Here is a 22,928-nt window from a genome sequence, read left to right as displayed (position 1 = left end):
AGATCATTTCTCTCCCGCTGACACTGTTTCCATTGCTCTGTGTCAACTGCAAAGCCAACTGCTGGTTTCTTGCTTAAGTGTTTTTGATTAACTGAAATGTGCATTCTCTTCATCCGAGCTTGATCTTTGCTGCTGTGATCTTTGACTTTCTCGGCTGTGTGTCTGTCGTCAGTCGTACTGAGACTGTCCATGCCGTTAACTATTTCACCTTCTGTCAGGTCCTCTGGAGGTTATAGGGTCAAATGAGCTGATGTGAAGACACTGACTCCTCCATCTGTACACGAGTGTTCCTGACCAGCAGTCTGTCTGCCTGTCTGGCTGTCAGACTGTCTGACTGTCAGACTGTCAGACTGTCTGACTGTCAGACTGTCAGACTGTCTGACTGTCAGACTGTCTGCAGGTCTGACTGTTGGACTGTTGGACTGTCTACCTGTTTGCCTGTGCACCTGTCTGACTATCTGTTCGGACGGCGAGATGGCGAGCTGAGCAGGTCTCCAGACTAAGAACAAAGAAGACAAAGTTCAGGCCGGCACAAAAATGCTGAACATACAAAGATGTTCGGATCCCGCGCTGACATCCAGTCAGAACCTTTAACGCCAGTTAAATAGTGACGGGGACAAAAGCAGCTGAAACCCGTCCCAGTGATGAGCCGGTCCCCCGCGTCTGTAAACAGCCTCTCCAGCTCCGCCCACCTGAAAGACACAACAAGTAGCCTCACAGCGCCCCCAAGAGGACCCGAAGTGCAGGACATGACACTGACTACCTGTCTGACTGACTACCTGTCTTTCTGTCCGACCTTTTGATTGTCTCTACCTCGCTGACGGTCTGATCCGGCCTTCACGCCTCGCTGGACTCAGATCTGGATGTCATGTAAATACTGTATATTTCAGATGTGTTGTCTGTTGCACGTTGCTGTTTTCTGTTCTGGGATTCCAGACGTGGAGTCTGGGCGGTGAGTCCAGACGCCTTGGTTCTTCCTCTGGAGAGACTGCCACTGTACTTTATCAAACTGTCACTGGTTTGTTTTATCTGCTCTTTGAACGCCACTACTCAGTTCCTCTGCTTTGCACAGAAGCAGCCAAAAATATTACAACATAAAAATAAAAAAAATTGAACACAGGATTGGTTCTGTTACAGATCATTGAAATACTGACATTTCAATTCTGGCAAACCGTCCGGCTCCTCAGGAGGGGAAAGCAGGTCTCCAGCAGCACTGTTCACAGTGGAGGAGGAGCTGCTGTCCTCTACTGGAGACATTATTGGACGGTGGAAGGAAGACTCCTTAACTCCTTAATCCATTGCCAGGTCTTCTGTGGAGGAACCAGAGACTGAGGTCTCAGAGGTGGACTGAGGTCTCAGAGGTGGACTGAGGTCTCAGAGGTGGACTGAGGCTTAGAGGTGGACTGAGGTCTCAGAGGTGGACTGAGGCTTAGAGGTGGACTGAGGTCTCAGAGGTGGACCGAGGTCTCAGAGGTGGACCGAGGTCTCAGAGGTGGACCGAGGTCTCAGAGGTGGACCGAAGACCTAGGACACTATGTCTCTGGGCTGGACTGGGAACGCCTCGGGATCCTCCAGGAAGAGCTGGAGGAAGAGTCTGGGAACAGGAAGTCTGGGAACAGGAAGTCTGAGGACAGGAAGTCTGAGGACAGGAAGTCTGAGGACAGGAAGTCTGGGAACAGGAAGTCTGAGGACAGGAAGTCTGAGGACAGGAAGTCTGAGGACAGGAAGTCTGGGGACAGGAAGTCTGAGGACAGGAAGTCTGAGGACAGGAAGTCTGAGGACAGGAAGTCTGGGGACAGGAAGTCTGAGGACAGGAAGTCTGAGGACAGGAAGTCTGGGGACAGGAAGTCTGGGGACAGGAAGTCTGAGGACAGGAAGTCTGAGGACAGGAAGTCTGGGAATCCCTGCTGAGACTGCTGCTCCTGAGACCCGGTCCTGGATAAGCGGTGGATGATGGATGGATGGAATTTCTATTTTCTCGCATCAATAAATGGAAAATTCCACCAGCTGTTTTTATGGTGATTTGTAAAACTTTCTTGAATTCTTAGTATTGTTATGTTTTAACTATAATGACATTTTCAAATCTTAAATTGATCTTGAATGGTGTTTTTGAAATGATCGTGTGGGATTGTTTTCCTTTTATTAAGGAAATGTGCTCATCAAACTGTTGTGATGAACACGGACTTTTATTCGGTATTGTTCCTGTTTTTGGACACATACTGAGCCAAACAAAATCTCCCCCGTCGTTATTTCACAGTGTGATCCAGCTGACCTGAAAAAATCTGCCTCGGTCGTTCATGAAATCCCACTTTGAAGAAAAATCATTTTGGAGGCAAATACATTTCAAAACATTCAAATTATGAAATCCCTGAAGGATCGCTGATTTTACTTTCCATCTGGCTGGGTTGTTTTTTTTTTCTTTTCAGTACAAATGGCATTTCAATCTGGGCTCTCAGCAGTAATTTATTGGACAAAGACACGTCAGCAAATGCACTGAAAAAAAAAAAAACAAGAACAAAAGCTTCAACCGTGGCGAGAACACATTTTTTTAAAAATATATAAATATATTAAATTGTGTTTTCATCTTTCGAAGGCGGTGTCTCCTTCAGGCTCGAGTCCTCTACCAGAGTCCTGGAGCTGGAGGGCTCTGCAGGATCGTAGCTGTTCCCAGCACAGCGCTGCAGATCCTGCAGAACCCTCCAGCTCCAGGACTCTGGTAGATCCTGCAGAACCCTCCACCTCCCAGGACTCTGGTAGATCCTCTAGAACCCTCCAGCTCCAGGACTCTGGTAGATCCTGCAGAACCCTCCAGCTCCAGGACTCTGGTAGATCCTCTAGAACCCTCCAGCTCCAGGACTCTGGTAGTGGACCCGAGCTGGAAGGAGATCCCACCCAGAAAGGGACAGAACTCAGTTTTAATAATATTCTGCAGTAGTTCCTCGGCGAAGCGTGCTGCTGCCTGATTTCGGCCTGCCTGTCTGTGGCTGTGTGCGGTGAACACCACCCACTCAGTGGGACCACAGGCGGGCGGCGGGAGCAGCTGGGGTTAAATCAGTTGATACGAGCAGCTTGATGTCCCTGTGTTGACTCCTGCAGGCTTTGTCCTGCTGCATGTGGAGCAGCTCCGGCTCGCCGCCGTTGAGCTTCACACACCGTTCAGCCACACACACGAGTGTGTTTGAGGCTGCGTGACGAGGCGGCGCCGAGGCTGAACGTGTCCTGGATGGTCCACGCTTCGTTAACTGACCACGTTTGCTTACTTCCTCTTTGTTGCTTCTGTTTCCTCTTGAGTCCTTGAGGATCACAGAAGACATTAAAATAAGCAGCTTGTTGAAACTGCTGCTGCTTCGTGGGGATTTAGTTGTGTAAATTCGGACAACAAATGAAACTTCTGCTTTAAATATTTCATATCTTCACTTCGTTATTGCATCTGATTCATGTTTTTCTTTAAAAAATGTGATAGCAGCATATTTAATCCCAGCAACAAAGTCTACATAGTAAGGGAAATAGACTGAAGGACAGGATGTGAGTTTGTGCAGAAACACAATAATTCTTTTCTATTTAGACACAAAGCAAAACTTCACAATTACAAATCTTCAAGTGCAACTCTGGCCTGCGCTGTGCTTTTCCTAAAGCCTGGATTATGAGTAAATGGCACGCCAGTGTGTTACTGAGCCACTGTAGCGGCTTGTGTCGGGTGGAGTCTGACCCTTCAGAGAGGACTGGAGGGTTTATTGAAGAGGAGATGTCGACCCTGCTTCATAGTTCAGACTGAGCACAGAGCAGAAACAGGAAACTGAACGTCCAGGAGCGCCCGAGTGAGAACAGCAAATGGCTTTCATTTCCTTTATTCTTTTTTTAACCGGATTTATTTGTTTCCGTTGAATGTTTTGTTGTGCCGTCATTCGGGTCAAACCGTTTGTGGGGTGAATCATTTCTAATCGTTTCATTTCACACGTCTTGAAAGGCGTCATTTGAACTCGTCGTCACAGCAGATCTCCTCCTGTTAGCGTGTTTGCGGCGGATGTTAGCAGTGCTGCGGCGGCGGCGGCGGGTCTGGGGACGCCTGTCGCCCTGAACGCTCCTCCATGCTGCTCCGCTCCGCTGCACATATCCACCGACGGTCAATTAAGAACGGATGTCATTTTCTTCTGGCCCCCCTCTGTTGTCTCCTTACTTTACACTGAAAATAAATTGAATCTATAATCCATTATCCGGAGGCAGATTACTCTCGGCGCTGCGAGTTTCTCTAGTTGTTGTGATGTTTTATCACCTCATCTGTGCTCAGTGGACCACGATGAACTCTGATTGTTGATTACTGCACAAGATAGTTTATAATTACCAATAAAACAGATGTTGTAGCAGTCGAGTGAACAAAAGCTGGAGTCATTTGGAAAGCGGAGAAACCTGTGCAGGAGATGGAGTCGTTATCGACGGGACTTGCAGAGTGGGGGTGGGGGCCTCATGCTGATGGCATTGTTAAGACTCACAAGTACATCCATCTTCAGATTTGAAAATTGATCTGCCAGTGAGCAACTACATCCTTCTGAGCCCAACAAAAATCAATGGAACACAGTTTTCCTCCGGCTAAATTGAGAATCATATGGAGCACTCGCCATTGTGATGCTGAAAGGAACAAAAGAGGTGAGAAAGGAGGGAAAATGGCACGGACCGAAGATGGCCGGGAAATGAATGGGTTGAGGGATCAATGGACTCGTCCCTATGCAGACACATATAAAGCTTTGTCCTTTCCCCGAATGAAATCATGAAAAGACGAAGCTAATGACGGAGCTGGAGTGATGGCTGCACTCCGGCTGACGGATGGTTTGTGCTGACGGATTGCAGGGAGGCAGGTTTTCTGTTCAGTCACTCTTCCTGCTGTCCCTCTGGACTCTTTATGTCACTTTGAAGGATCCGGGGAAATGACAGTGTTTGAAGTTACCCAGGTGGATGTGGGGTTCGCCCCTCTGGCTCTGCCCGATCAGCTGAGCTGACCATGTTGGAAAATCACACTTCAGCTGAAATGAGGATATTCTCCCATTCCGCCGAATCCAATACTTCCTCTGATGGACGTGTTTGTGTGAAAGGCTGCAGCGGCTTCCTTCATCGGTTTCACTACAGTGCTGTTTATTATTGACTGTAAAGTCTTCAGGTCAGTGCATATCCATGACGTGCATCTAGAGGAAAACTACGTCTGGTCAGATTATGGCCCAGGTCCAGCAGCCCAGTGGTTTCATACTTTCTGTCTTCATGTTAGCTCTGCCCCTTTGCTCCCCCGTGAGCCTTCCTGCTGCCACACCTGCACCTCATCTGTTTCCTCTGGTCCTTCCCTGCTTCCCGTCCGTCCATGTCTCCGGCAGGTGGACTGTCCTGTGTGTGCCTGCTCAGGAGGACGGCGAGCTGAAAACACCTGCTCCACCGTCCCTGCGCCGAGGCCTGACAAATAACAGCTTCAGAAAAACATGAGCACAGAGCATCCACAGAACCCACCATGTGACCAGAGAGCCATCAGAAACACTCACAAACAGCGATTTACCAAACGGTTCAGGAATAGAACGGTGCACGATGTGCCGGCTGAAGCTGGTACAGCGTTCTTCATGAACTAGCTGAACTCTCTTTAGATCCGATGTTCCGTCAGAGAACAGAGAACCAGCTCACACCACTCAGGGACTGACTTGATGTGTTGGCAAAGCAGAGTTTTTAAAGCAGGAAATGATCAGCAGCTAATGTAGGCATGAACAGAACTTTATTGTCGTCCTACATGGGGACATGATAGATGCATATGAAAGACGAACTGGCAGCTGGACAAGGACAGAACATATATGTGAAATATTCTTGTTGGGTTTGGAAAGCAGCCACACAGTGACACAAGCTCAGGGTTCGTCAGAGGGAATCAGTCCAAGAGGAGCCAGACGCAGAACTCACCAAATGTGGTTTCCTGAGCCGTACCAAATGTTTTGGTGTAAAGACTGACTGAGTATAACTACCATGTGACGCCACGGATCTACAGGGGAGCTTGGAGCAGCAGAATCGATCAGCACATTGTGCTTGTTCGTTTGAATCGGCGCCTTCGGTGGCGGCTCTACTGTCACTGTGAAGCAGAATTCACCAAGGGTCAGTCGCTTTGGTTATCGAATAGGATCAAATCTCAAAAAAAGGTTGTTCAAAAAGGAAAACAGGATTCAGAAATCGGATGGAATCCAATCCTTGTTTTAATCCAGATCAAAGCTCCAGTTTTTGTTGTTCAAACCTTTTCAGTAGGATCTGAAAAATTTTGATCTCAAAACCAGGATTTCAAGCTGGAAAGAAAATGTTACAAAAAATTGGCCAAAAATATCAATTTGTGTCGTCTAATGTTGATGCTTTTATTTGTATTTTTCATTTGATTGGTTCAGCTCTTCCAGAGATGAAGTACACAGGCTACAAATTAACCTTTCAGAATACTGAAGTAAAAACAAAAAATTGATCTTGTACCCTTGAAATGACCCCCAAACAGATTTGAATAAGAAACAAAAACAAAATATTCAATATTTCTGTCATTCATCACTACATATTAATAAAAAAAAAAAAAAACAAAAAAACAATCATCGAAGAAGAACCTTTCTAAATGAATTTCTATCCATTGCCTGCCTCACTACACGTCCAGTCGGTTCCTCCTGACAGAACGCCAGAGCCGGGTCTGGGTCTTCATCATCCTCACAGAGAGGGCCTTCGTGTGAAACAATACACACAAGTGTTATGTCGTCACGCTCCCCGAGGTTCCACTCTGCGTTAACGCCTGCTAAGCATCTCTTCAGAGACCGACTGAACGCTCAGATTCTCATCTTGTGCTGCGGCGTGGTCTGGTCTGGTTCCTGGAAGAACAGGAGTCGTCAGCCGTGGCGGGAGAGGACCGGCACTGCCCTCCGCTCGGTTGGTTTGGAGTTCTCTGCAGAAAGCGCTCTCCCTCAGGATGCCTGCACCGTGAACAGACCCAGCACACTTCACCACGCGCTGTCAGCACCGCCCACAAGCTGGACGCTGATGCTGCTCCTCCCCTTTCACTTGATTTACACCCAATCCCTCTCATGAGGTGCTTGAACATGCACGTGAGCGCCATTGACCCCAATAGTATCGGGTATGTTCCCCAAAAGATAAAGCTTGCTTGGTCTGGGCAGTCCGGTCATTCTTTGGAAGTGAAACCGCCTGCCTGGCCAGGCTGCCAGCGCAGCGGTCACTGCATCACTCACAGCTGATTTGTCCTCTCCAGCATTGTCACCAGCAGCTTGGAAGAAAGTCCCGGAAGCATCGATGTGCAGAGCAGGGAGGACCTGTTCTTCCACAGACTCATTTTGGTTCTTGGTTGAAGTTTTGTCCTGACAAAGCCTGCAGTGTGCTTCATATCATCATTCCCACAGGGAAAGCGAGCGTCCAGTTCTGCAGCGGTGCATGGCTCCAGGGGTTCTGCACCCGTTCACAGCGTCCTCCTCCACCAAACAGGTTGAACACCGGCCTCTGTAGGTCCTCTGAGAAAGGCTTAGTATGAGATGGTTGTCGAAAACCCGCCCACTCCTCAGCTGACGTGTTTTGGCTTGTGATCAATTAAGTCAGTCATGCCCAAAGGCCGATGAAGACTGCAACAGAGGAGGTGGAACCCTGGAGTCTGCTCAGAAACCCGTGCACTGCTGGAGGGTGTGGGGAGCCATGGTGTCTCCACAGCAGGACGTTCTGCAGTGGGAATGGTGACGAAAAGGAAGAAAGACATTCAGGTGAAGTCACCCAGAATGTGAATGCAGTGGTGTTTGGCCAGAAGAGGACCTTGGAACAGGGGAAATTTAGATAGAAGAGTCTGTGGGCCAGAGAGCGAAGGACCTGCTGAAGCAAAAAAAAAAAAAAAAAAACCCAAACAGGCAGCAAACCCTTTACGAAAGGTGAAAACACCGATGTGGTTCTGGAGGACAGAACTCTGAACTCTGCAGGGCTTCAAGCTGTCGTTGGAGATGGAGAGGAAGGTGATCCAGTTCCTCCTGATGCAGAGGAAACTCTGATTCTGGATCTGAGCTCTGTTCCTGAAGGACAACCTGGATCCTCTGTAGAACCTGCAGTCACAGGAGCTCAGAAGAACAGGAATAATGACACCTCTGAACAACTCTTTAGAGGGGCGGTATCATGCTTTTTAGCTAGTCCAAACGGATTACCTGATCCGGGATAGTCCAAAAGAGGGTTTCCAAATCTGGAACATTTTGATACAGATTAAACTTTATCTGAACAACCGGCCCCAGGCGTTGGCTTGTTCTCCACTAACAGGGAACGTGAGCTGGGATTCAACCATCATGAGACGGGCTGGTTTTACCCTGCGGATGATGTGGTGTAATAGTGATCCTGATCTGTCAGGTCTTTTCGTCTGGCAGCTTAAACTTCCTTCCAGTCTTAAAGAAGACACATTACCCAGTAAACCACCTCAAAGTCAGTTTCACATCTGGGTTGAAGAAGCTCCATCTGTCCTCAATAACGCTGGCTTCACTAGGAGAACATGCAAACTTCACACCCAGCTGGCCGATATACTCAGAGGAGACGTCCTCACCCTCGCCTGGGATACTGACTTCCTCTCTTCTTCCTCTAGTTTAGATTTTAGTTTGAAGAACAACTTCCTCAGTGTGAGAAGGACCACTGGAAAGGTGTGTGTGTGTGTGTGTGTGTGTGTGTGTGTGTGTGTGTGTGTGTGTGTGTGTCCATTAGGATTTGTTGGCTGCGTTAGCGGCCCCTGGAGGTGGACGTTGTGCTCTGAAACGATGGCCGTCCCTTTACGGCTGCTGCTCTGCATGAAGAATTCACGTGATGTTTGGTCTCAAATGTTTTCCCACAGGACCGAGAAGCCGAAGAGATACGCAGCATTCAAATAAACCGTGGTCTGAACTCCTGCAGCCTAATTCAAACAAGCTGGTTGCCATGGAGACGGAGATGCTGTCCTGCATCACTACACCCACATGGCTAGCAGCGGCTAATTAGCATTGAAGGAGACATGAGAACATTTATCCTCCTGAGTCACTGACAGTTCATCAGGACTGCAATGCATGCTGGGAGAATGTTTTCAAGTGTCCATTATTGAGTGGAGAGCACCCTGATGCAGAGACAGAAGGATCAGTGATTCTGCAGCAGAGGCTTGAGGAGCAGCATTAGCATCGAACAACACGCTTCATCGAGCTCAGGCCGTTTTCACATATATGTGGGCGGAGCCAAAGGCAGCCGCAGCAGTAAAAAAGATACAATGTTTCAATTTCCAACAAATACGTCCCTTTTCACACGTTTTTCACGACTGCGCAGAGCAGCCGCTCTAAAGAAGGGAAGTGTGGGTTTCCATGACAACCAGGCAGACGTTGGCGTAAAACCAAAACAGCAGCCTTGCTAATGATGAACAGTCGCTGCAGGGCTCTCAAGCCTCACGCATTGAGCGTGACAGTCTCACTGACAGTCACGCATTTCGATCTTTTGTCACGCCTCACGCCATACATTGTATTTCTCACGATGAAAAAAACCCTGATAAATGTGTCTGGAGCGCCGCTGCTGTGGAACCGCAAAGAATCAAACACGAGTGGAAGCCAGTCACTTACCTGTCAATCAGAAAACGGAAAGGGGCGGGGCTAAAATCAAGCAACAACCAGAGAACCAAAGAACCTTTGTTATCAGGCGAGTCTGCCAGGGAGAGAGCGGCAGACACTTTCTTCTTTCTGCCATTCTGACATGTGGTCACTTTCCCGGGACTGAGCCGCCTACGGGAGCCTGTGAGGCTCATAAAGGAGCAGTATCTGGACTGTGGGTCGAGCTAAAGCCGGTGTGCTTTCACACATCTGCCGCGCCGCATCCCAGGTCGACCCCCGCCGCTCCGAGACCCCCCCATTCAGCCGCTCTCGGGGCGGGCGAGTTAGAGCGACAACTAGAGCGAGTGGCGCTTTCACACCAACCCAGCCGCGCCGTGCTCGGTCCAGAAACTCTGCTCGGTCGAGGTAAAGTGGGTAAGTGTGAAAACACCCGAAGAAACGGAGAGCAGAATGACAGTCAGCATTTCCAGGTGCTTCACTTCACTTTCAACCCAGAGGAGTCAGGAGACGTTTCTTCTTCTTGGTGTTCAGCTTTGTGAAGCGTGACTGGAGGAGTCAGGGTGTTTTCTCCACCGATTCACTCTCCTCTGCGCTGAGGCAACAGGGAACATGCTCCGTCGGTCTCTACTAGTTTAAGCTTTAAGTTCATTGTTCAGTTGGTTTGGACGTGAAAAGGTTCCGATGTTTCCACTGAGCGTTCAGACAGGAGGAGGAGCTACGCCCGGCCTCGCAGTGCCTCCACCTGCTTCTGTCCACAAGGACACGACTGGGCCCCCGAGCCAACTATTGAACCACTTGATGAAGTTCAGTGAGGATGATGGAAACACCTTTACTATGACTGCGACACAGGAACCTGTCCTCTGTGGGTTTGCTTCATTCAGAGTGAGGGAGTACAGTAGTTCTCATCAATACAGTGTTTGAGATTAGGCTGGAACAGAAAGAGTCGAAGGAGAATAACTGGACCACACTCCTGCTGTTCTCTGTTTCAAATGTCTGTTTTCTGGCCTTTTCCTCATGATCTTCAGCATCCTCCACCCTCTGGCTATACATTACATTAACATCTGCACCCAACTTATTAACTGCCTGTTCAAAAACAAATAGAAAAGAATATATATATAAAAAAAATGTTTTCAGTGTTTTGCTGAGATCTGAAAGTAATAATCTGATTCCTCCGACACCAAGCCACACAGCGCTCTCCAGGTCCTGTATGCTCTCCTTCCCCCCCGCCCAGCAGTCCCGGGACTGAACAAACACGCCGTATGTACTCTGTTGACAAAGTGGCTCCTCCAGAACCTTGATTAACCAAAACTCCCAAATCAGAGAGCTGAGGGAAGGAACAGGCCTGCTGTGTGACTGGCAGGCGGCTGAGAAGCTCAGCGTCGCATCAGGAGTCAGGTCGACTCTACAAAGTTTGAGGACAGACTGAAAAGCACACACAGCAGTAATTACTGAGCGGAAACATTCCGTCAAACAAGGAGACAGAAAAACCACAGAAAAACTCTGATGAGCTTCTTTCTGCTCGGAGTCCTGGGTGCTGGACGCTCGCTGTCTTTGGCCGTCGGCTGTTGGGAATGTCCTGAGTGCAGCCGCCGCTGCCGACTCGGTGTGACTCCTGCACACTGTGACGTGACGAGAGGACTCTCCTGCTGAATCCAGCCTGATCGCACACGCCGCACTCTGCTGGGAGATTAGCTCACCTACAGCTCAAGGTTGAGCATCAATAGCAGCTACAGAGATTCCTTTGAGTCAACAAAGCGTCCGTCTGCCTTTATTCTCTCAGAGCTGGCATGAATCAGCCGTTTCACTATAAACGGATTTAAACAATGAGATGTGAAGCAGCTGGTCAGAGGTGATCAGCGGAATGTGATGTGTGATTCTACAGCCTCATCTGATTTGAGGAAAGCCTGCAGAGTTTCCTTCAGGGCGGCAGAGTCAGGCAGGTGGGAGGAAGAAGAATCCAGTTCGCTCTGTACACAGGTCTGTTCATTAGAGCAATTCAAAGCTGATGGAGCCACACGTCTGGATTAATAAGGACTGATCCATCTATCCATCCATCTATCTATCTATCTATCTATCTATCTATCTATCTATCTATCCATCTATCTGTCCGTCCGTCTGTCTGTCATTAGAGGCCTGCAGCAGAAGCACATTCAGTGGCAGCAGCTCATATTTTAGCTGACCTGTTTGAGGACAGACTTTTATCTCTGCATTAAGGTGTAGAGAGGAGAGGACAGACTGCAGGACAGACTGCAGGACAGACTGCAGGACAGACTGCAGGACAGAGGTGGAGGAAGGCGATGAGCGGACGTGGTCACATCCAGAGGACGGAACTCACCGTGTTAAATAAAGTCTTCCAGCAGTTCAGACCTCAGAAACTCCAGTGACGGGAGCCGGGGCCAGCCGGAAAGCTGCAACAGGAAGGTTTTCAGTGTGGCCTGGTGAAGGTACCCTTCTGCCCTGAGAGGTCCTGAGAGGTCCTGAGAGGTCCTGAGAGACCCTGAGAGGCCCTGAGAGGTCCTGAGAGGTCCTGAGAGGTCCTGAGAGACCCTGAGAGGCCCTGAGCGGTCCTGAGAGGTCCTGAGAGGTCCTGAGAGGTCCTGAGAGGTCCTGAGAGGTCCTGAGCGGTCCTGAGAGGTCCTGAGAGGTCCTGAGAGGCCCTGAGAGGCCCTGAGAGGTCCTGAGAGGCCCTGAGAGGCCCTGAGAGGTCCTGAGAGGTCCTGAGAGGTCCTGAGAGACCCTGAGAGGCCCTGAGAGGTCCTGAGAGGCCCTGAGAGGTCCTGAGAGGTCCTGAGAGGCCCTGAGAGGCCCTGAGAGGTCCTGAGAGGTCCTGAGAGGTCCTGAACCCGGCGGAATGGAGACAGACTTCCCTTCACTCCACCAGGTGTCTCATGACAACATCTCAGTGAGGAACACCTGAAGGAGGAAAGGTGTGTTATGGGTACCGGGCTGCGGCTCCCGTGGGCAGTTATATGCTGCTGAAACGATAAAGCAGAAGTCATGACACGGGAGCCGTGGCTTCTCCTCGCCGGATCATGCAGCTATGAGAGCGAACCGGAGGGTGAGGTGACAGACACCACAGACTCACAGTGCCTCCTACTGGCTGGAGTGCTGCGACTGCATGTTCATTTCACAAATCATACCTTTTATAGGTCTTCTTCCCAAAATATTACGAACACATCAAAAGGCAAAACTCAAATAGACATAAAAATAAATTTACACAAGTGGGCACACACTGGTGGGCATCACACGTGCTTCCTGAATGTTTCTGTCTGGAGCAGCGTCTGGCTCTAACGTGCACGTAAAGGCTTTCATCAGTCCCACCAACAGGTCTTTAAGGTTATTTCTGCTATTAAGACATGGACTCGGCGATGGCAGCCCTGGTCCCAGGTCCCTCTGGACCGTCCCCTGTCTGTCCTCTGGCCTGTAATGAGCAGTGATCTCTTTTCTCAGTCTGACGCTCCACACACACACCTCTGTCCTACGTTGAAGACTGTGTTTGGAGGAAATTGCGCGCGCACGTGTGTGTGTGTGTGTGTGTGTGTGTGTGTGTGTGTGTGTGTGTGTGTGTGTGTGTGTTTGTGCACCACCGTGGGTTTGAAATGCTTTTCTGCTAATTGCATCCTTCACATTTCAGTGTCTCTGTTCGAGGGGTCAGAGGAAAGTCCTCAGAGTGTCAGAGGTGCACAGCACAGGGTTTTTTTTGTTTTGTTTTGTTTTTTTTTTCCCAGAAGGCCGTTCTACTGACGGGCCGGCGTGCCGCTGCAGCGCTGCAGCTGCGGCGGTGAGAGCCTGTCAGCGGCTTCCTGCCAGGATGACAGGACTGGCCGTGAAGCCTGTGTTTATTTGCTGCTCCTCTTAAATATCATAATCAGGGTGACTGCATGGGACTCTGAGTTTTATGTAAATTACACATAAGCCGATTACAAGTGAGGCAGCTCTGCTGTAAACATTATTTATTTTATGGACTTCCAATTTTCTCGACCAGATGCGATAAAGGGAGAATAATATTCTGGCCATTATCATTGCTTTGCATTATTGTCGTATTATGAGGATATTTCTCGTGTCACACTAGGTAAGTAGTCTTTCTCCCAGAAACACTGCAGGTTTGTCTTGGCGGAGAGCGAGGCAGAGGTGAGGGAGACAGCTGATTCCTGTGGCCCTTCCATCACCGCTAATGGCCGTAATGCCTTTTTTCTCTCTCCTTGCAGAGAATGGGCTTTCAGAAATGTTTTTGTGGTGATGGAAAATCTCAGGTGGCTGCAGAAATATGGGAAAGGTGAACGGTGCGTTCGTGTTCCTCCGCTATCTCCTCTTTGCCTTAACTAATTTCTCCTCCTTTCACTTGACCAGCGCCGCTGACCTTCAAATAGGCAAGTGGGATTTTCTGAACGAGGACAGCACATGACTGGAATACAGGAGCGGCGGAACAATGACGGGGCTTAAAAGCTGTGCAAAGCAGGTTATACTGCACAATATAAAACCCCAGCCGAGAGGCGCTGTACCTTTGTGGATCCCGTTTGCTCAAATGTTTGCCACAGTAATTACAGCAAATTCATCACAGAGGAATTCATTCAGCCGAACCTTCAGCGTTTTGAACCAAAAAGGACAAAGCTCATTCCGCAGGCTCATTTTCTTCCACCTTACATTCACTGAATGGAATATAAGACTTTTCTGCACAGAGTTTCAAAGATAGCAGGACATTAAAGTCTCCGCTATTCGAAACAAGCAGCCAGTGAGCGGCTGGAGAATCCCCTCCAGCTTCAGAACGTCAACGAAACCTGCAGGAAATGCTTCTAATGAACACAGCAGCTCAAACACAGGACTCAGACACCACCCCTGTAATCACACAGACACAAAAACTAATCAGATTACAAAGTAAATTCAGGGCAGGAAGAATGACCTGAAGACCCAGAAGCTCCAGTCCTGGACGTGGTCTAACCAGGAACCACATCAGAGAAGCAGTGAGGACGGGTCGCCTCAACAATGCATTAGCATCAGCATCAGCTGACGCGTTTCAGGATTTCGCTGACGGACAGTGTCGCGTTTACCGTGACGCAAACAGGAGTGTGTGAGAGTGTGAAGAGAGCAGCTGTGGATTTCACTCACTGGAAGGTTTTGATGAGGATTCAAACTGTTGATCAACCCCGAGTCCTTGGTGCCACACATTTCCATTTCATGTGTGATTAATTCAGAACGAACAAAGAATTTGTCATGAAATGGAGAAATTTCTCAGTTTTGAACATTGCTATGTGTGTTTTCTATTCAGATTAAAATTTGGGTTCAAGAGACTCGGTCAAACAGAATCTGAGTTTTATTCATCTAACATCAATGATAAAGCTGTCTTGACGCTTTACTTTCTAATAAAGTACAGAGAGCCTTGAATAAAGCCGAGAGCAGTTTTCAACGGGAGGAAACCTTCAGCAGAGGCCAGAGACAGAGACAGTTTCACCAGGCGAGGTTAAAGGCCAAAGGCCTCAGAAACACGAAATGAAAAACCCACAAGATGAACAGGAATGGCGAGAGGACAGGACAGACGGCTTGGTCCAGCAGACCCAGGCAGTGCAGTGACTGGCTGCATCAAAGGATTCTTTTAAAGCAGAACTGAAGCCTTCAGAGTATTCCAGATCCACACTGAAGCTCCTACATGACTGTTTGTTTTCCGCCGTGGTTCCCATTCAGTCCGCGATGGAGAGGCTGTGAAGTCTTCTGGTCAGAGGGTGGGCCAGGGTTTGGTCTGTGATGAGTACCGTGATGGCCCGAACATTTTTTTTTTTTTTTTTTGACTGTATTCTCCAAAATGGGGCGGTACTATAATCGAGGACTAGATTGTCATTACACATCCACGCCGCTAGATGGAGCCAAAGTACCGGTGACCAGGAAGCAAATGGAGCATCACAGTTTCTGATGAAAAGTGGAGGAAGGTGACCGAAGGAGCTGGAACGCTGGACAAGACAGCAAACAGCAGAGGAGAAGTTTAAACTGAAGGTTCAACGCAGCAGAGTCAACAAACTACTGCCAAGATATATTAGACTGAATTATTGATGCTCATGAAGTTGATTAGAACTTGAATTTGATGTTTATAAAGTTATTTATATCATTAATGCAGTTATTGAACCTTTGAGGTTTTTATTTGTTGCTTCTTCACGGAGTCACAGCCTCAGATCTCGAGAAAGAGAATCTAGTTTTTATTTAATACTGCAGTAATATTTCGTGGTCTTAAATCACATGAAATGGTATCTCTGTTGAGTTTTCCTAGAATAATTGTACAACAAAAACGTTTTTTGTGAGTAACCTTATTGTCGTCAACATATTTTTATTTTCACAAAATGATATTTGAAAATAGGGGTCGTGTTGTAGTCCGATAATCGGGCCAATACGGTAATTTCAAACATCTTCCCACTGTGCTCACTGGCTGTGCTTCCTTTCTTCATTCCTGACAGTATAACACGTCTTCCACAGAGATTTCAATCTGTCAAGTTTGAATGATTCTTAGTGTTTCCTGGTGTTATGCAGGACCACATGGTATATTTCTAGCGGTTTATTTAGCTAAGCGCTGTGTTTAAGAACACATTTGTTCTTGTGACTCAAGGACATCCTACTTTGTGACTCCACTGTATTGATTCCCTCCCATTAAAGTCAATTCAAGGTTTCATTTTCAATAATTCTTCATTTTAAAGTGAGGTGATTCAGCAAACCTGGAAAACACAGTGTGACATGAACACATTATTCAGGAGTTAAACTGCTGGGATCAAGATTCTGCCCTCAGAATGTTCTGCTCTAAACTACAATCTCTTTCAGTCTGGATATCCAGCTTTAATGGAAGTGCCTCCACCATGAGCACACTGCTGAGTCCTCTGCTTTAGTGAAAGACTCTTTTCTCTTTCATTTGATATTCCTGAGCGGTGACAGTGTTAAATCTCCAGTTCATGTGTTCATATTGTCATGAGTAGTGGCTGGACCCAGAAGCAAACTCACACAGAGAGTTAAAGCTGAAAGAGTTTATTCAGTTTATCCTGAAGCAGGCGGAGGTGTCTGGAGGAGAATTATTAGGCAGGTCAGGAGGGCAAACAGTCCGTAAGCGAGTGGTAACCAGGACAAACATGAGGGGATGAGCTGGACAGTCCAGGAGAGTCACGGCAAGGCACCGGGCAGACACCGAAAAGTTAATATACACCGAGGAGAAACACAAACTCATCAGACACACAGAAGCACAGCAGGCAGAAACGACAAGACAGGTGAGTCACAATAAAACAGGAAGAGACTTGACTTTGTCCCAGGAAGTGGTGCAGAGGAAGACTTGGCAGCGCCCCCCTCTAGGGCCGGTCTCGCACACTTGCATGGGCTCATTGACAGGTGTCCCAGAGAGTCACTATAGAGGAGATGTAGAGTCACTATAGAGGAGATGTAGTGACTAATTCCTATTAACTGTCGTTCTTACATTTTATAGCTGCGACATAAACCACAGTTTAGGTAAATATAGTAAAGTTTCAAAGTTTTCCTTTCTTCGTGTTGTTGTGTTGTTATGTTATGACGTGTTGTGTTGTGTTGTGATGTTTTTGTGGTTCCAGAAGAATTTAACTCGGTGTTCAGCTGCTTGTGCAGCTTGCAGACCCCTGACATGGGGTCTGCTTTCAGCGACCCACCATCAGAGAAATTCATGAAGAACAAGAGGAGCCCATTAAATTATAACACTGCCAGAAACCTGTGAACTCGACCACTTGCTGTTTTTCTTTACAAGATGAAAAAGGAAACCTTGTCCTGGTTTAGGTCTGCTCCTCCAGTCCAGCTTTGACACACGTAAGAATCTCAGTTGGTAGTGAGTTCCACCGATTGATTGAAGTTACAGAGAAGGCCGATCGAGCAAACACAGTTTCACACTTAGGAACGCTGCATTCTCCTCTGGTTGAAGATCGAGTTGTTCGGCTCATTTTTTCAGAACACAGGGCTACAAATGTTCTCAGTGGAGGTGCTGCGAGACCTTTAACTATTTTGAAAAGAAGGCATACATTTGAGTAGAATATTTGATTTTCAAATTTCAAAATTTGATATTTAGTTAGAATAGAGCTATGATGGTAATGCCTGGGTTTTCTATCGTGGATCTTAAGCGCATATTTATACATTGATTCAAGAGGTCTCAGAGCAGTACCACAACCCTGTGACCAACTCGATATACAATATAGAAAACACAAGATCATGGAGTTTAGGTAGAGATGGGAAGCCTCAGTGGTCAAAGATCCCCGTATGTACCTAAAATCTGACAAGCTGAACTTTAGAGTATTTCGAAGTTTCATTATATGTTTTTTAAAAGTTAGATTTTGGGCCAAGGTCACACCTAAATATGTAAATTCATCTACATGTTTGATTTTTTTACCATCAATAAAAATATTTGGAATATTTAAGTGTTTAACTTTGTAAAGTACATAACGACTGTTTTGTCAGTATTTAATGTTAACCAGTTTTGACACAGCCGGTCAGACACCCCCTGCATCTGCTCTGTTAACTTGGTTGCCACATCCATTTCATTTTTGCCATGGACAAATACTACAGTGTCGTCTGCGTACATGATGACATTTGCAGTGCAGACAGAGGGGAGATCATTGATATAGAGGCTGAAAAGCAAGGGCCCCAAGATGGAGCCCTGCGGTACTCCCGTTGTGCAGTTTTTAAGTGAAGAAGAGATGTTTTTAATCCTTACACTTTATCTGTCACTGAGGTACGACTTGATCCAGTTTATAGTTTGATTGGAGAGCTGGAAGTTGGTCAGCTTGTGCAGGAGTATGTCATGGCTGACCGTGTCAAAAGCCTTGCGGAGGTCGAGGAATACCGCCCCCACCACTCCTCCTTTATCGAGGCTAGATTTAATTTCCTCGATAAAGTGGCAACAGGCAGCTTCTGTAGAGTATCCACCTCTGAAACCAAACTGTATCGGGCTCAAACGTGTATGTCTATTAAGATGTTCAGTCAGCTGCTGTGCTCTAACTTCTTCATAGATTTTTGAGATTGTGGGTAGGATAGTAACGGGGCGGTAATTGCTAACCTTCTGTTTGTCACCTGATTTATGAGCAGGCGTGATTATGCTAGTTTTCAGTTTTTTAGGGAATGTACTGTCGCATATTGATTAATTATTTTTGTGGGCAAAAGGTTTCTTTATGCGTTTTTAAAAACGAGCTATCCATCCCATAGACATCTTTTGCCTTACTATAGTTTAGATTATTAATAACTCTATAAATTTGTTCTTCATCTATGGGCTTCAGATTAAATAAACCAGATTCGTCAAATCGGGGTGGCTCTAAAGGGGGCAATACTAGAAATGAGTCTGTGAGTTCTTGTACTGAATTAATAAAATATTCATTAAAACGTATTTCCACAGCAGCACTGTCTTCATGGATTTCACCATTTACTTTTAACTGAATATCACAACGGTTCTGACATTTACCAAGAAGTTTGTCTGTATTCCTCCACAGTAATCTGCTATTTCCTTTGGCTTCTTTAATTAAATTAAGAATTGGCCGTTCTAATTTTTGCCGTCACATTATTTCTTAACATTTTAAAAACTAAGCGGTCAGTTGATAATCCAGTTTTGAGAGATTTTTTTTCTCTTCTTTAGATTCCAGAGTTCCCCATTAAACCATGGTAGACTCCATGTTTGAGTTAGTTTTCTAATTTTTTGTATTTTTGTAAGGTACTTTGCAGAGTCATTGTCAAGTCGCTGCATGCTTGTTCACATGATTTATTTCTAATTATGTTATTCCAATTTGTTTGATTTATGTCTTTTTCTAAAAGAGGGAGGGCTTTGTAAGGTATAAAGGATATATTAGAATTGTCCTTTTCTTGATGTTTAAATCTATTTTATTTAGTTTTCTTGCTACAAGTATCAGGTTATGGTCGGCAATTCCAGTAATTAGGTTATATGTTTTTATTATTCTTTCAGGCTTATTTACAAAAATTAAGTCCATTAATGTTTGGGAAGTTTTAGTTATTTTAGTAGGTTTATTTATGATTTGCATCATTTAGTAAGTTTTCATTATATCCTTCAGTTTTCCTTTTTTGTCTGTTTTACACCAGTTTAGAAGCTGACTCCAGATCAGACCCAGACTGGACATGAACCCGGTCCAGTAGACGGACCGGAACCAGGCCGCTGGTTGTCCTGTGGTTGTCCTGTGGTTGTCCTGTGGTTGTCCCCTGGTTGTCCCCTGGTTGTCCTCTGGTTGTCCTCTGGTTGTCCCCTGGTTGTCCTGTGGTTGTCCCCTGGTTGGACCAGTTTACAGGGAGAGCTTGTCTCATGTGGTGGACGGTGGGTCCCTGTGCTGCTTTCCTTCTGACAAAACGCTTTATTGGAATATCAGCATGGAAATCGATGTTCATTAACACAAATAATGACGTTTAAAGAGGACCTATTGCGCCATATCAGACACCTGCAGTGAATGGAGCGCCGTCCTCCACGCATGAGCCCCGGTGCGCCGCCGCCGCCGCCGCCGCCGAGCCTTTCTGCGGCGGTGATAAGAGCCTCGCTCCGCTCTGAGCCTCCTGTCCTGCCTGGCAGCAATCTGGGAAATTCTGCTTTGAAAATACTGCATGGGTCCCTTTGTCCCGCTAAGCCCTTTTCGTTCCTGCACCTGATTTATTTTCTTGTTCTCCCCAAATAAGAGCAGCGCCGGGAAGAGCAGGGCGAGCCGGGGAACGGGTTGGGAGAGCTGTCAGAGCGAGCAGGAAGGAGAGGCTGCCGCAGAAAGTTTATAAGGCGTAGTTTAGGAGGAAATGCGTGAGAGAAGCTGGGGAATCTGTGGTGGCCAGCTGCAAGAGGGGAGATAGCGGAGAAAGGCTTTTAATTCTCAATCCCCACAGAGCCTTTGAAAATTACCAATCTTCTTATCACAGACGCAGGGCTGCTTATGCAAATTGTTGTGGAGTGGAACGTTTAAACGGAAAATTACTCGACAGCATTTTTTCTCTGGCTCTCCCGCTCCCCCTCTCCCTCTCTTCCTCACAGAAAGCCTGTTTTGAGTCTCAGATAAGAAGATGAATTGCTCTCTCCGTGCTTTGAAGCGCGTCAGGATTTAAAGACTCCAGCCTCGCTCTGGTCGAACGCGCTGCTCTCGCTGCCTTTGTAGCACAAAACAGGCTGCGAGAAAACGGCAGAAAAAGCATTTCAAAACAACATAGATTCTCTGCTCCAACACATCGCCGCCGCCTGAGGAGACAAGGAGCAGAGGAAATATTTAAATATCCGCCAAACCCTCTCTGCACAGATTTCTGCTGCTCTTTACAAGCGGAGAAGTCCTCGTGTCGAGCTGCAGCTCAAATCAGAAACCCCTCTGCAGCCGAAGCCCTCAGCCTCCATTCTCAGCAGCTGCTGGTTTCACAGCGTTCACTCATTCATAGAATGACGCCAGCAGCTCAGACATCAACGATGGAAAAAACAGCTTCTGGTGATTTTTTTTTTTATGTCAATTATACAAATTCTGAAAATAAAAATAGAAAAACACAGAATTCAAATGATAAATCTGTAAAATATAACAGCCCAGCAAATGGAAGCACTTTCTAGATGATCTAGTTAATGAACCATTACGTGATTTACAGTAAAAAAAACAAACAAAAAAAACCTGAAAATTCTCTAATTACAGAATGATTAAAATGAGGCATTTCCATTATTCAACATATTGAGTCATTAAAACCTTCAAAAATAGGTTTTGGGAGCTAAATCTGATCCTTTCCCTGATTTTGAAGTTTCAGACACTGAAACAAGATTCAAGCTGAGTGAAAAGCTTTAACTCAAAGAAGTTTAATCTGAAGCGCTCAGTGATGAACTGCTGATACAAAAATCCCAAAACAGGCTGAAAACAAATGCAAAGCTAAGACCGTGGAGGCGGTGCTGTCTGGACTCCAGGAGACTTTCGAAAGGCGGAGAACGGAGAGTGGAGAGCGACTGATGGCTGACGCAGCGCCGCCGTCAACATTTAGATCACAACAGGTTTCAACAAACCTGCAGGTTTTTACTTCCAACCAGAACGTCTCCTCTGAGCCTGGTTCTGGTTCTGGTCCTGGTTCTGGTCCTGGTTCTGGTTTCTTCCTGTTAAAGGGGAGTTTTTCTTTTCCAGTGTCTCCAGTGTGGCCTTGTTGGTTCTTTATTAAACTTCTGTGGGAGAGCCGGGTTGTATTTAGTGCTACAGAATTAGAAGTGAATTAAAGTGAATTGACATTTTGAGTTTTGGACTGTTCTCCGCGCTCTCCCCTGCAGCAGTTTGCCTTGAATCAACAGGGTCACGGATATAATTTAAAAAGAAAGCAATAAATGAGTTTTACTTCCTCTCATAAGAACCACAGTGTGTCAGTGTGAGCCGACTCAGCAGCTTCAACCAGCTGAGGGACTCACAAGCTGCGGTTCATGGCGACATGGGTTTCTGCGTCTGTCATTAATATTAATGTTGTTATTATTATTATTATTATTATTATTATTATTATTATCATTATTAGCATCATCATCATCATCATCACTGTGCAGGTTGGCTGCATTTCATTTGAAATATCTGCACACGTCATCATTCTCATGGTTTTCCACCGAAGCTCATTGCATCATTTTAATTAGTCTTCATTATAGTTGCAAAGAAGTGCGTTCCATAAATAAGCTCCAAGGAAGTAATCAGTCGTTTGGCGCGGCGCCGTTTCCTTCGTCCTGACGGCCTGAAGAGAGAATCCTGCCTGTTGCTGCTCGGCCGTCTCTCTTTCTGTCAGACTGAGCAGGAGAAGCCGAGTCCGGGTGATTAAAGTCTGCCTGGAAGATCACCACACACACACACACACACACACACACACACACACACACCCCTCACGCTGCTCTCCTCTCCACAGAGGCAGCTGAGGAAGAGGAAGTGCTACCTGCTGGTGGCTGGAGCCGTCGTCCTCACCATCCTCATCATCATCATCGCCGTTTCAGCACGAAAATGAGACGAAGGTAAGGCCTGACGCACACACACACGCGCACACACACACACACACACACACACACACACACGTGCGCCTCCTGCTCGGTCTGGATTGGTTGATGAAGGAGGAAGAACACTGGACTCAAGCTTTTTATTAAAGCCAGCAGCTTCATCCACGCCGCCGCTGACATTTCCCAGAGCGCCCTTCATCTAAACACCGCATTGTAAATAACAAATACTAATAAAGACACACACACACACACACACACACACAGACACACACACACGGCCTGACATTTGTGTCCCAGTTCTGTCATTAAATGCGGGGACACACACTCCTCGGCGGCTGAGCGTGTCGTCAGAGTGACGCTGAGTTCTGCTCCAGATGCTTTCTCTCTGCTTCCTCCTCAGGAGGAATTCAGTGGAG

At 46.9% G+C, this 22,928-nt stretch overlaps 1 protein-coding gene across 1 annotated transcript in view; it reads left to right on the top strand.

Annotated features, from left to right (window-relative positions):
- The window catches only part of tsnare1 (T-SNARE Domain Containing 1), a 99,228-nt gene extending 76,699 nt beyond the window's left edge, over positions 1 to 22,529 (top strand). Inside the window, exon 10 of the mRNA XM_030103474.1 lies at positions 22,428 to 22,529. Within this exon, the coding sequence (XP_029959334.1) occupies positions 22,428 to 22,523 (96 nt within the window). The 3' untranslated portion in view covers positions 22,524 to 22,529. The remainder of the gene's footprint in view (positions 1 to 22,427) is intronic.
- Positions 22,530 to 22,928: the final 399 nt, after the last annotated feature.

Source organism: Salarias fasciatus, chromosome 11 (genome assembly GCF_902148845.1).
Source record: "Salarias fasciatus chromosome 11, fSalaFa1.1, whole genome shotgun sequence".
NCBI classification, from domain to species: Eukaryota; Metazoa; Chordata; class Actinopteri; order Blenniiformes; family Blenniidae; genus Salarias; species Salarias fasciatus.
This window is presented reverse-complemented; position numbering and strand designations above follow the sequence as displayed.